At 46.2% G+C, this 12918-nt stretch overlaps 1 protein-coding gene across 1 annotated transcript; it reads left to right on the top strand.

The window, feature by feature from the left end:
• Positions 1-1561: 1561 nt before the first annotated feature.
• LOC124465401 (ventricular zone-expressed PH domain-containing protein-like) lies at positions 1562-4268 on the top strand (the record flags this gene model as incomplete). The annotated part of the gene is made up of 3 exons (XM_047017162.1): positions 1562-1699; positions 1863-2078; positions 4246-4268. Coding segments are annotated over exons 1-3 (377 nt in total), but the record flags the coding sequence as incomplete, so codon positions are not given.
• Positions 4269-12918: the final 8650 nt, after the last annotated feature.

The following is a 12918-nucleotide window of genomic DNA, read 5'->3' as shown; positions in this document are numbered from 1 at the left end:
AGCCTTAGCTCTCTTCCTCTCTGAAAAATGCAGTGTGGACAAACGGCCTTAGAGGGGGGCCCCCAGTCACAGTGTCCTAGGGAGGTTTAGTCCCAACCCAACCCAAACTCCAGACTGCACCCCCAGCACCTTCTCAACCCATCACCCTGAAGGTGGGTGAACCCAGTGCCCCACTCACAAGTCCTCTCTCTGGGTAACACAGAGCATGCTGTGGGGGACCCACTGGAACTAATGCACAGTCACCTGCTTGTGTGTGTGTGTTGCATTCCTAAGCTTGTTGAGCCGTAACTGGCTGATTGTTTAAGAGCGTAATTCCTGTGGCCAGCTTTTCTTACACAGACTGACCAAACTCTGGTCGAACACACGTATGCATGCACGCACATACACACAGCGTCGCTTTCAATAGACAATCATCACATAATTTGTGTGGTGGAGAAACTTTTTGTGTGTAGAAAGCGAGTTCATTGTGCTAAGGGTCTGCAGGTTGAGGCGGGAATTCAGTACACTGAAACACTATCTACCTCTTCTTTTCTACTATACATAACTCTGTCTCTCTCCTCTCACTCCTCTTTTCTTTCTCCTTTTTATCTCTATTCTTTCACCACCCACCCTCCCTCTCTCTCTTTCTCCTCTCCCTCTCCAGCTCCAAATTTAGGAGTGATCAGTCCAGTTTGTGTGTCCATTTTCACAAATATCTGTCTGAGAGGTAAATGTACTGTGCTATGCATTTGTTTTTGTGTGAGAGAGAGATGGAGTAAAGAGAATGTGTGTGTATGTGAAAGAGACAGAATAAGAAGGGGTTTGCCTCTCAGTTGTTGTTTGGCCTGCATACAGGGATAGTGGTCACATTTCAAAGAGAAGAAACAATGGCTGCTGTTTATAGAAGTCAATATAGTCTCCCTTTCTCAGGTGGTAATGGTTTATAAAGGGCTTAGAAAAATAGGAGTAACTAATGCTTAACGATTTAAATTAGAATTCTGAGACCCCACATTCATTCAGGCAATTACGTGTGTGACATATAAAAGAATGTGAAAGGCACATGCATCACACATTAACTCACACTGTTAGGTGCTGGGGGGGGGGGGGGGGGGGGGGGGGGGGGGGGGGGGGGGGGATAGGGTGTGGGGAGAGAGAGAAGATGATGGTAGACGAATGGAAGATGGTTTTAGACAGGAGGCAGTAGATGAGGGGAAGTGTGGATGAGAATAGCTGTATTGTTGTTACCCTCCAAACATTTTCTTCCTAGCATCCGTTTTTAGACAAATGTACTACTGCATAATCATCTGTCTCTTATCTGCTCTTTCTGTCTCCCTCCTCTTAGGTGTCCGATGGATTGCCCTCCCAGACCATACTGATCTCCTCATGATCGTTTGGCCCCTGGTTATCCCTATCCTCAGAGAGTTAACATCAATATACTCCAAGCTGGATGTTGTTTTCTCCAGTTGTCAAGTCAACCTCTTTCCCTTCTCAAATGGGTTGTTATGCAGGGTGCTAGCCCAGCCCTAGCTAGCCTAGCTGTGCCCATGTGGTCCTGACTGAGTGGGTCCGGTAGTGAGCCAATATGCACCAGCTGTTCAGCCTGGTTCTGGCCCAGAGGGACCTGTCTCGAGCCGGGGACCTGTTCTCGCTGGACGACTCGGAGATTGAGGACGGGTTGTCACAGGCCCTGGAGGATATCAAGGCCATCTCTTGCTCTCTGGTGTGTAAAACACACACCTGACACGAGTCATGCCTACATACACACACAGATTTAGGTGCACGGCTACATCCACACAAACCATTCCAAACAAATGAATACATGAAACCATTCAGGAGCATACTTCATGCCAGCCTTTAGTGAAGTGCTGTTCCTGTCACTGCAGGACTATCTGACCAATGACAACGACCAGGCAGTGGTGGAGATCTGCATCACGCACATCACCACGGCGATCCGGGAGACGAGCTCCATCGAGCGCCACGGGGTTGCGCTGGTGGGTCTGTGGGAGTCGTGCCTAGAACACAACCTCACACCCCAGGGAGAGACTGAGGACACGCCCCACGCCAAAATAGCCTCAGACATCACCAGCTGTATACTACAGGTACACACGCCATACATCACCAGCTGTATACTACAGGTACACACTCACACTATACAGCTGACACACACCATAACTAGTGTACCTGTTTAAGACCCTGGTCTGTTTGGTTGTCTGGTCCCAGTCAGACTTAACAGAACCAGAGCCAGAACCAGCACCCTGAGGCCCTCATATACGTACATTTGCAAACTTAGCATTATCAGTGCCATGGCCAACCCGCAGAAAGGGCACGCTGTGATAATTCAGTTTAAGTCGTATGTACCAAACCTGCAGTTCATCGAGTAATCAGCGCCTTTCTCCCCCCACTATACCTGTAAATTACGAGTATTTAAACGGGCAATTGAATGGGCCTCCTTCTCTCTTTCTATCATGGATCAGCTACCTAAGTCAAAAAAGCGAAAACATTTAGTGTAAGGGTCCTCCAATTGATCGGTCGCGAATCACTATCGGCCGTTAATCATTTAAAATACTCGGTATAATCGGTAGTCGCTATAAAGGCTGAGCGAAAGAGGCGATCAGATAATGCGACCCTTTTTCTAAGCACAGCACAAATGGGTTCACTACATTCGGTTTCTAAAAAGCTTGTAATATGTGTGCCATGGGTATATCACGAGGAGGACACATTAAAAATAATTTCAACACCACCAACCTCATTAGACATTTGAAAGTTAGTCACGTAAAAGAATATGAGCAGTTTTCAAAGCCAGCTACCAATAAGGCAACTTATTGGTAGCCTCAACTCCTGCTAGCTTGCAAGCTTCAAAGGGCCTGCTTGAGACAACACGTCTCCAGCAACCATTTGCTATCCGTTTTGGCGGTAGTTGAACAAAGAACATAGCCTGGCTGCCAGCCCAACTTCTCCCCGCCCCAAAAAAATTTGGTCGGGAAGTTGGGTCTGGAGGGTCTCGTATTGGGGACCAACTACAGAAAAACAGAATCTGGGCGAACCAATTAAATTGCCAGGGCAGGCTTTATACGATGATGGACAGATGATCAACAGTAACGTAATCACTCACGTCACAAAAGAGCGCTTAAGTTGAATTCGTTTTGAACAAACATGGCTACCGCTGGAGATCTGGGATGTTATGATACTGCCATCGAGTCTGTTTTAGAAGACATCGACAGCGCATTCATTTTGAAAGAGGAACAGAGAGACGCAATCAAGGCATTTGTCGATGGTAAATATGTTTTTGCCGTCCTTCCTACGGGATTTGGTAAAAGTTTAATTTATCAGCTGGCCCCGATGGAGTTGTAATCCTAAACGGAGAACTTCGTATATGCATTGCCCTTTATTGTTTCGCTCAAAAAGGTTGACCGTGTGAACAAGTACCTTCCCTACCCTTAAATTAATTTTACAACACCGGCAAAAATCGTTTGTATTCATTCTTCAAGCATACTTCAAGTCTGCTTGTAGTTTAGTTCTGTTGACAACAACTATGTGGTGCTTAACATACGTCACATACTCTGTTGCTCTGATTGGTTGTAGATCTATCCAATTGAGCGAAGAGGCATTTGTTTTCCAGCCTCGTTTGAAACACGCCCTGTAGTCAAAGCCCAACGGAGAGTTCTCAGACTCATATTCTGACTAGAATTATGAGTATGACAACGTCAGGCTACAAAGAACATACCTTAATCAGAACTTTTGAGGAAAGTTCTTCAGACTTCACCTTTACCACGAGAGTACAAGGTGGAGAATTATGAGAGGGATATTTGTTACTTTGTTTTAATGTTGTGTTCACTGAAATCTTGATTACTCCTTCTTCCTGAAAGATAACCATGTCATTCTTGGTATCTACACAAAGCTCTCATAATAAAACAAAACAATCATTCAACTATATTTAACTCTTTCTCTCCCCTGTCCGAGGCAGAGCTCTCTGACCTCATTCTCTCTCATCGCCCCACCTCCTGTCCCCTTGATCCTATCCCCTCCCCTCTCTTTCAAACCATCTCCCCCTCCATCATAACTTTTCTTCTCCATGTCCTAAACTCCTCCCTTACCTCCGGCACCTTTCCCTCTGCCTTCAAACAGGCCAGAGTCACCCCTCTACTCAAAAAACCCTCCCTTAACCCTGCCATCCTCCAGGACTACAGACTGGTATCACTGCTACCCTTCTTTTCAAAAACAATTGAACGTGCTGTATCTAACCAACTGTCTCACTTTCTCTCTCAGAACAACCTGCTTGACCCCAACCAATCGGGCTTCAAGACTGGCCACTCCACAGAGACTGCCCTTCTTTCTGTAACCACTGCCCTCCAGTCTGCCAGAGCGGCTTCCAGGTCATCCGTCATCATTCTGCTGGACCTTTCTGCAGCGTTTGACACGGTTAACCACCAAATCCTGCTCTCCAGACTTTCTGAGATGGGCATCACTGGCACTGCACTCCAGTGGATATCATCCTACCTGTCGGGAAGATCCTACCAGGTCTCCTGGGGAGGCAAACTGTCAGGCCCTCGCCAGCTCTCCACTGGTGTCCCACAGGGCTCCGTTCTTGGCCCCCTCCTCTTCTCTCTGTACACCACCTCACTTGGACCAATCATCACCTCCCATGGCTTCTCCTACCACTGCTACGCTGACGACACGCAGCTGTACCTGTCGTTCCCCCGACTGATCCGGGGATCTCAGCTAGGATTGAGGCCTGCCTCGCAGACATCTCTGCCTGGATGACCGAGCACCACCTCCAGCTGAACCTCGCTAAAACAGAACTTCTCATCATCCCGGCTAAACCCTCCATCTCCCATGATCTGTCAATCACCCTGGGATCTGCGACGGTGACCCCTTCATCCTCTGCCAGGAACCTTGGGGTTACCATGGATGACGAGCTCTCCCTCACGGCCCACATTGCCGCAGTCTCCCGGTCTTGTAGATTCACTCTCTACAACATCCGGAAGATCAGGAGATACCTGTCTGAGCACTCCACCCAGCTGCTAGTCCAAGCACTGGTCCTCTCCAAGTTGGACTACTGCAACTCGCTGCTCGCTGGTCTCCCAGCATGTGCAACCCGCCCTCTTCAGAGGATTCAGAACGCAGCGGCCCGCCTGGTCTACAATCTACCCAGACGCTCCCATGTTACCCCCCTCCTCATCTCCCTCCACTGGCTACCCATCAACGCCCGTATCAGATTCAAGACCCTGGTACTGACCTTCCGAGCAGTGAACGGGACTGCACCCGACAACATCAAGTCTCTCCTGCAACCTTACACCCCCACACGTCACCTACGATCTTCCTCAGACAACCGCCTGGTGGTCCCACCGCTCAAGACTGCCAGGTCCCAACACAAGCTCTTCTCCTGCCTGGCCCCCCAATGGTGGAACCAGTTCCCCACCTCCATCAGGGACACTGACTGTCTCCCCACCTTCAAGAAAAGGCTCAAGACACACTTGTTCCGGGAGTACAACGGCACTTAGGAATGCTTTGCTAGACCTGTTGCTAGTTTCCTCCAGGATCACAATAACTCTTATTGAGTGACTTGTTGCTCTTGTAGGTTAGTTATAACGAAGTCTTGTACTCACTGTGAGATATTTTACTATTGATTGTTCTTCCACAGGTACAGTCCTGCACTTTTTGTGGTTCATGTTGTTTTTATTTGTAAACTTGTATAACTGCATGCTCTTATGGGTCTTCCCTTTTGGCACTTGTTTAGTTTTCCACAATGTATGCTTCATGTTTTGGCTGCTTGCAATGTTTGGGACTACCTCGTTGTTATGATCAGTGACCTATGCTCTTTTGTAAAGCTACAGTGCCCTCCAAAAGTATTGGAACAGTGAGGCCAATTCCTTTATTTTTGCTGTAGACTGAAAACATTTGGGCTTGACATCAAACGATGAATGTGAAACCAGAGATCAACGTTTCAGCTTTTATTTCCAGGTATTTACATCAGGATCTGATGCACAAATTAGAAAATATCACCTTTTTGTTCGAACCCACCCATTTGTCACGTGAGCAAAAGTATTGGAACATGTGACTGACAGGTATGTTTTGTTGCCCAGGTGTGTCCTATTACATCCATTATTCAATCAATAAATACCACTGAATGTCTACACTCAGGTTCAGATTGGGTAAGATAGGTTTTGTCTATGCAGACTGTATTCAGAGGTGAAAACAACATGAAAACCAGAGCGCTGTCTTTGGGTGAAAAACAAGCAATTGTGAGTCTTAGAGAAGATGGAAAATCAATCAGAGCCATTGCAGAAACATTGGCCATAGCCAGTACAACCATTTGGAATGTCCTGAAGAAGAAGAAAACTACTGGTGTACTAAGTAACAGACGTCGAACAGGTAGACCAAGGAAAACATCAGCAGTTGATGACAGAAACATTGTAAGAGCTGTAAAGAAAGACCCTAAAACAACTGTTAGTGAGATCAGCAACAACCTCCAGATGGCAGGAGTGAAGGTATCACTATCTACTGTTCGCAGAAGACTTCATGAACAAAAGTACAAGGGCTACACCAGAAGATGCAAACCACTCATTAGCAAGAAGAATAGGAAGGCCAGGCTGGAATTTGCCAAAAAGTACAGAGATGAACCTCAAAAATTCTGGAACAAAGTTTTATGGACTGATGAGACAAAGATTAACTTTTACCAAAGTGATGGAAAGGCTAAAGTTTGGAGAAAGAAAGGAACTGCTCATGATCCCAAACACACAAGCTCATCTGTGAAACACGGTGGAGGTAATGTCATGGCTTGGGCTTGCATGGCTTCTTCTGGGACGGGCTCATTAATCTTCATTGAGGATGTAACACATGATGGCAGCAGCAAAATGAACTCGGAAGTCTACAGAAACATTTTGTCTGCCAATTTAAGGAAAGATGCAACCAAACTGATTGGCAGAGCCTTCATCATGCAGCAAGATAACACCCCAAAACACACTGCCAAAACAACAAAGGAGTTCATCAGGGGCAAGAAATGGAAGGTATTGGACTGGCCAAGTCAATCTCCAGACTTAAACCCTATAGAGCATGCATTTTACCTGCTTAAGAGGAGACTGAAGGGAGGAACCCCACAAAACAAACAACAACTGAAAGAGGCTGCAGTGAAAGCCTGGGAAAGCATCAAAAAGGAAGAATGCAAAAGTTTGGTGACGTCAATGGGTCACAGACTTGCTGCAGTTATTGAAAGCAAAGGATTTGCAACTAAATATTAAGTCTTATTCACTTAAATATGTTTTAAGTATATCTGTTCCAATACTTTTGATCACATGACAAATGGGTGGATTCAAACAAAATGTGATATTTTCTTAGTTGTGCATCAGATCCTGATGTAAATACCTGGAAATAAAAGCTGAAACGTTGATCTCTGGTCTCACGTTCATTATTTGATGTCAAGCCCAAATGTTTTCAGTCTACAGCAAAAATAAAGGAATTCGCCTCACTGTTCCAATACTTTTGGAGGGCACTGTATCTCTTGGAAGTCGCTTTGGATAAAAGCGTCTGCTAAATGTATAAATGTAAATGTAATGTAAATATTTTGTAACTGTACCAAGATGTCCAGAACAATATTTGAAAGATCTTTTGAACCAGCCAGGGACCAGATCACACCTTTGGTAGGTGTGAAGGAAGGAGGGGGGAGTTGACAACCCAGCTTCCCCCAATCAACGTCTGACCCCAGACAGGTCCTCCCTCGAACTCTGAACTGTATAAATATCTGAGATGACCATCAATTTTTCTGACTCCAGCGAAACCAACCATGGCATGAACGCCATCGGGATTGGCATTCCAAAGGACGTCCCCAAGCTTCTCCTGAGATTCAACTTTATAGTGATCGCGGCACTATCTGGTAGTATCGCTCTTTCCTCCCCGACATGGCATTGGCGTGAGCTCTGTTTATGATTTGTAAGGATGTAATCATTGACTTACCATTTCATTCTGTTCATTGAAACCAATAACTCATAGGAAACTCATTATCTAAGTTGTTCATAAGATCTGTTTACCTTACTTGAATAAATTCATTGTAAAGATATTTTGACGTGCGTGTTCGCTGATGTTACGATTGGCTCTACACTTAGAACAATTTCAGTCCTAGAGACTGATTATTACATGTTAAATATAGGATTCCCTAATGTCCTAAACCAATATTAAGGTGGTGCCCCGAACTTTATGATAAATTAAGTATTTCTATTTTAACACGACGAGACCCCGCTACACAAGTGACATTTAGTTTGGTTTAGTTTATTTTGTTTATTTTTACAGGGACAGTGCACATTAATCAACGTTTCAGCAAAAGTGACTGTTTTAGCCAGCCGGCAAATTTTTAACCACAGTCCCTGGGCAGGTTATTAAAAACAGTTACAATACAAACAATCATTAAACAATGATCACACACAAGGCAACGTAGGACAAGCAAGAGATTTGGACGAGTGAATGTCCCATGTCCATGTTGAGCCTAACTGCGCAGTTTATTGATTCGAAAACTTCGAACTACAAAAAGTGGTTCTTCATTCTCAAGAATTTTCAGGGTCACACACCTCGGAGGCCCTGGTTGTCGCATTCAGCGACTTGTTTCGGGCATGGGGAATCCCGAAGGAAAAGTTGCACGTTATTATAACGGATAATGCCAAGAATATGCTAAAGGCCATGAAAGATGGCATGGCATGGCTCATACACTCCAACTCACGGTGTTGGAGGGAATTTTGTCACAATGCAGCATCGCTGATATAACAGCTTCAGGAAAACGCATCGTCGGTCATTTTAAACACTTTCAACTTGCCTACTCCCGACTTCAAAGTATTCAAAAACAACTTGGCCAGCCTATTAAGAGGCCACAGCAAGACTTACCAGGTGGAACAGTATATATATATACTACAGAGTCTGCTGGAACAGAAACTTGCCCTTTATGTCTTGTGCTGCTGCAGGGGCGCGGACTGGCCATCGGGGATACTGGGGGAATCCCTGGTGGGCCAACGTGGTTGGGATGGTCCAAAATACTGGCTCACTTCCATCACCAACCGGCCTTCCATCCGACATCGCTGGCACCTCCAACTATTTTCCATTTTACACAGCTTGAACAAATACAATTTGCTTTAAGACCGTCTAAAAGGACTGACTGACTTTTATACTCCTCCTCGCAATCTGTATTCACACTCATGGTGCCTATTCGAGGTTCACCTGCAACCAGTGGAAACTGGTGGAAAATATGATTTCTCTACTCGCCTCATTTGAAGAGCTCACGAAACAGATCAGCTCATCAACTGCATCGGCTGCAGATGTTATACCATCCATCAGAGCTTTAACTCGTCTTCTTGAGAAAACAGCAGAGACTGACCATGGTGTAAAAACTTTGAAAGCTAAATTGTTGGAAGCGGTCAAGAAAAGATTCAGTGACACTGATTCTGAACGTCTGTATACCATCGCTACAGTGCTCGATCCAAGGTAAGAAAACTTTGTGTCTGACTTTATCAATGTCAGAGCGAATTAAAGAGGAGACGAGAAAGCAGGCGAATTAAATCAATATTGAAAATATGATTTCTCTATCCTTTTATATATTTATTTTCTAGAATGGAGTAACTGTAACTTAAGCCATATTAACCCATAGTATTTGTGATTCTGATTTAAAAAAGAAATGCATACATTTTTGGTTTTTCTTGTTAAGGTATGAAGACAGATATTTCCCCAACACACTTAAGCCCCAAGATGCGTAGGCTGCTTTCTGATGTCTTGGTTTCTGGACTGGAGCAGCAGAATGATGAGGTGACTGAACCCCCAGCGAAAAAAAACTAACTGGCTCCTTGAATTACATGTATGCAGAGTTGTTGGATGAAGATGGGGAACATATTGGCGGTGACATCAGCAGCTCAATATCATCGAAGATGAACCTCTATCTGAGTCGGTTCTCCCATGGAGCAGTCAGCCACTTGTTTTTTGGCAGGACAATAAAAGCCGTTTTCCCGTTCTTATAAATAAAGATATGGAGGTACACAATTTTTTTTTGCTGTGCACTTTATTGTTTAAATTGTTGAAATAAACATTGTTTATTTCTGTAAAATATTTTGGAAATAACCAGGGATAATAACAATGAGCCCATTCAAAATATTGATTATAATAAGCCACTTTATTGTTTAAATTGTCTAAATAAACAGTGGTTAATAACTTAATTAATGATATTTTATCATCTCTTCATTGTTATACTTAATATACATTGTTGTTAAGAATAGTTAAATAGATAATGCTACATGATAAATAGAATACCTCAAATAGACCCCTTAAAGGGGTAATGGATTGCATAACCAAATGTATCTCGTTACAGTTGAATAACGACAGTTCAGTGGGTAAAATGGACATACAGTGAACCCAAAAGTCCATTGACACCTCTTTCCTATGCAAATCTCACAATTAAAAAATATAGCTGTAAAATGATAGGTTTTGAAAAAGCCACCAAACCGACGTCAGTTTGACTACGGTGGTAAATGCAGGTGTTCCAGGTTGTACAGGGAATGCTGACACTTTTCAGAGTCTTCCTAAGGAATCAAACACTCGACGGGCTCTATTTCACCGTGGACAGTTTTGAAAACCTGTAAAGCAGGATTTGCTATGAAGCTGTTGCTGAAAAGAGGTGCTGTTCCGACCTTATGTCCATCACAGCCGCAAGCCGTAGTATGATGTTGTCGCTTACAGATTTTGGCAATGCAAATGTATCCTGCCTCTATCTAGCATCGGTAGAATGTGTGATGATTTAGTTTATTGGCAATGGGGCTAAAGTTATTTCATGTTCCTGACTGTGTTTCATTCAAATGAATAACCAATGTTGTCATGTAAATCTACAATTTAATTTGTCCAGATCAATTTTTTAGCAAGATAGCTAGAGCTAACTGAAGCTGAGTTGAATCACGATAGTTTGTTTGCTAAGCTGCAGTGCTAACGTTACCCACCTAAGTCGATCCTGTTTGCTTCAGAGTGGTGGAAACAATTAACGTTGTTATTTGTACGTTTATTTGAAGTCTCCACCTTCTTGTTTCAGTGAGTGCTGTTGGCCGTGTTGCGTCTTTGCTCCGCAGCTTCACTAGTTGTAAACCAACCAATCAGCGCGCAGCTCATCTATATATTCATGAGCATACCATAAAAGGAGAAAACCTAGTGTTTTTTTCCCGGGACAAATTTACAGGAAGCATCAGCGGGCATAGAACAACACCGGGCCATTTTCAGCCCAACCAATGTTACATACCCTATTTGGAGACCTTAAGGAACAGTGTGAAATACCCTAAACTCGTAATGATTTTGTGTTCACTCAACTGAAAAAGTGTGATCCTTGTGGCAAAAATCATTAACCTTCACGCGCTACTTAGCCGGAGTGCTTTCGAAGCGGGGGGGGGGGGGAATAAATGCTCATCTCCGGTTAGCAGCAACGCAGCGACATAAATGCCGTGCCGTCGGCCTGGCTTCGCGCCTCATGCCCTGGGAAATACCTTTCCAAAATGCCTACCGTTATGTCGCGGCGTTCCTGCTAACCGGAGATAAGCATTTATTCCCCCCCCTCTTTCTTGAAATTCACAGTAATGAGCCTGAACATGAGATTCGATTGGGGACACGTTTGTAATTCGAGTCAGACCACGGAGCATCGATTAGGGAAGCTTTGGAGACTCGAAAGTGAGATCCTCATTTTGGTAGCTCTGTTTGAAGTTTTTGTCTCGCTCGCGCGCTCGCTGCATAGTGGAAATGCACGTGCGCCCGTCGGCCCGACTTTGCACGTCATGCCCTGGCAAATACCTTTCCAAAATGCCTACATTTATGTCGCTGCGTTGCTGCTAACCGGAGATGAGCATTTATTTCCCCCCCCCCCCCCCCCCCCCCCCCCCCCCCCCCCGCTTCGAAAGCACTCCGGCTAAGTAGCGCGTGAAGGTTAATAGCAACGGGGCGAGGGTTGGGATGGGGGCTGGGCTAGGGCTGAGCTCACGTCTCGTTCTGCGGCGGAGCTCAGGGGAGGCCTGGTGACAGGATCAGACCAACGGTAGGGGTCCCGGAAGTCTGGAACTCCAACCCTAACCCTAGCCCCCCAATGGCAGCCTTAATGGCAACGGGGCGAGGGTTGGGATGGGGGCTGGGCTAGGGCTGACCTCACGTCTCGTTCTGCGGCGGAGCTCAGGGGAGGCCTGGTGACAGGATCAGACCAACGGTAGGGGTCCCGGAAGTCTGGAACTCCAACCCTAGCCCTAATCCCCCAATGGCAGCCTTAATGGCAACGGGGCGAGGGTTGGGATGGGGGCTGGGCTAGGGCTGACCTCACGTCTCGTTCTGCGGCGGAGCTCAGGGGAGGCCTGGTGACAGGGTCAGACCAACGGTAGGGGTCCCGGAAGTCTGGAACTCCAACCCTAGCCCCCCAAAGGCAGCCTTAATGGCAACGGGGCGCGGGTTGGGATGGGGGCTGGGCTAGGGCTGACCTCACGTCTCGGCCTGCGGCGGAGCTCAGGGGAGGCCTGGTGACAGGATCAGACCAACGGTAGGGGTCCCGGAAGTCTGGAACTCCAACCCTAGCCCCCCAATGGCAGCCTTAATGGCAACGGGGCGCGGGTTGGGATGGGGGCTGGACTAGGGCTGACCTCACGTCTCGGCCTGCGGCGGAGCTCAGGGGAGGCCTGGTGACAGGATCAGACCAACGGTAGGGGTCCCTGAAGTCTGGAACTCCAACCCTAGCCCCCCAATGGCAGCCTTAATGGCAACGGGGCGCGGGTTGGGATGGGGGCTGGGCTAGGGCTGACCTCACGTCTCGTTCTGCGGCGGAGCTCAGGGGAGGCCTGATGACAGGATCAGACCAACGGTAGGGGTCCCGGAAGTCTGGAACTCCAACCCTAACCCTAGCCCTAGCCCCCCAATGGCAGCCTTAATGGCAACGGGGCGAGGGTTGGGATGGGGGCT

This window comes from Hypomesus transpacificus, unplaced genomic scaffold (assembly GCF_021917145.1).
Source record: "Hypomesus transpacificus isolate Combined female unplaced genomic scaffold, fHypTra1 scaffold_486, whole genome shotgun sequence".
Lineage (NCBI taxonomy): Eukaryota > Metazoa > Chordata > Actinopteri > Osmeriformes > Osmeridae > Hypomesus > Hypomesus transpacificus.
Note: the sequence above shows the minus strand (reverse complement) of the source record. Positions and strands in the feature narration are given on the sequence as shown.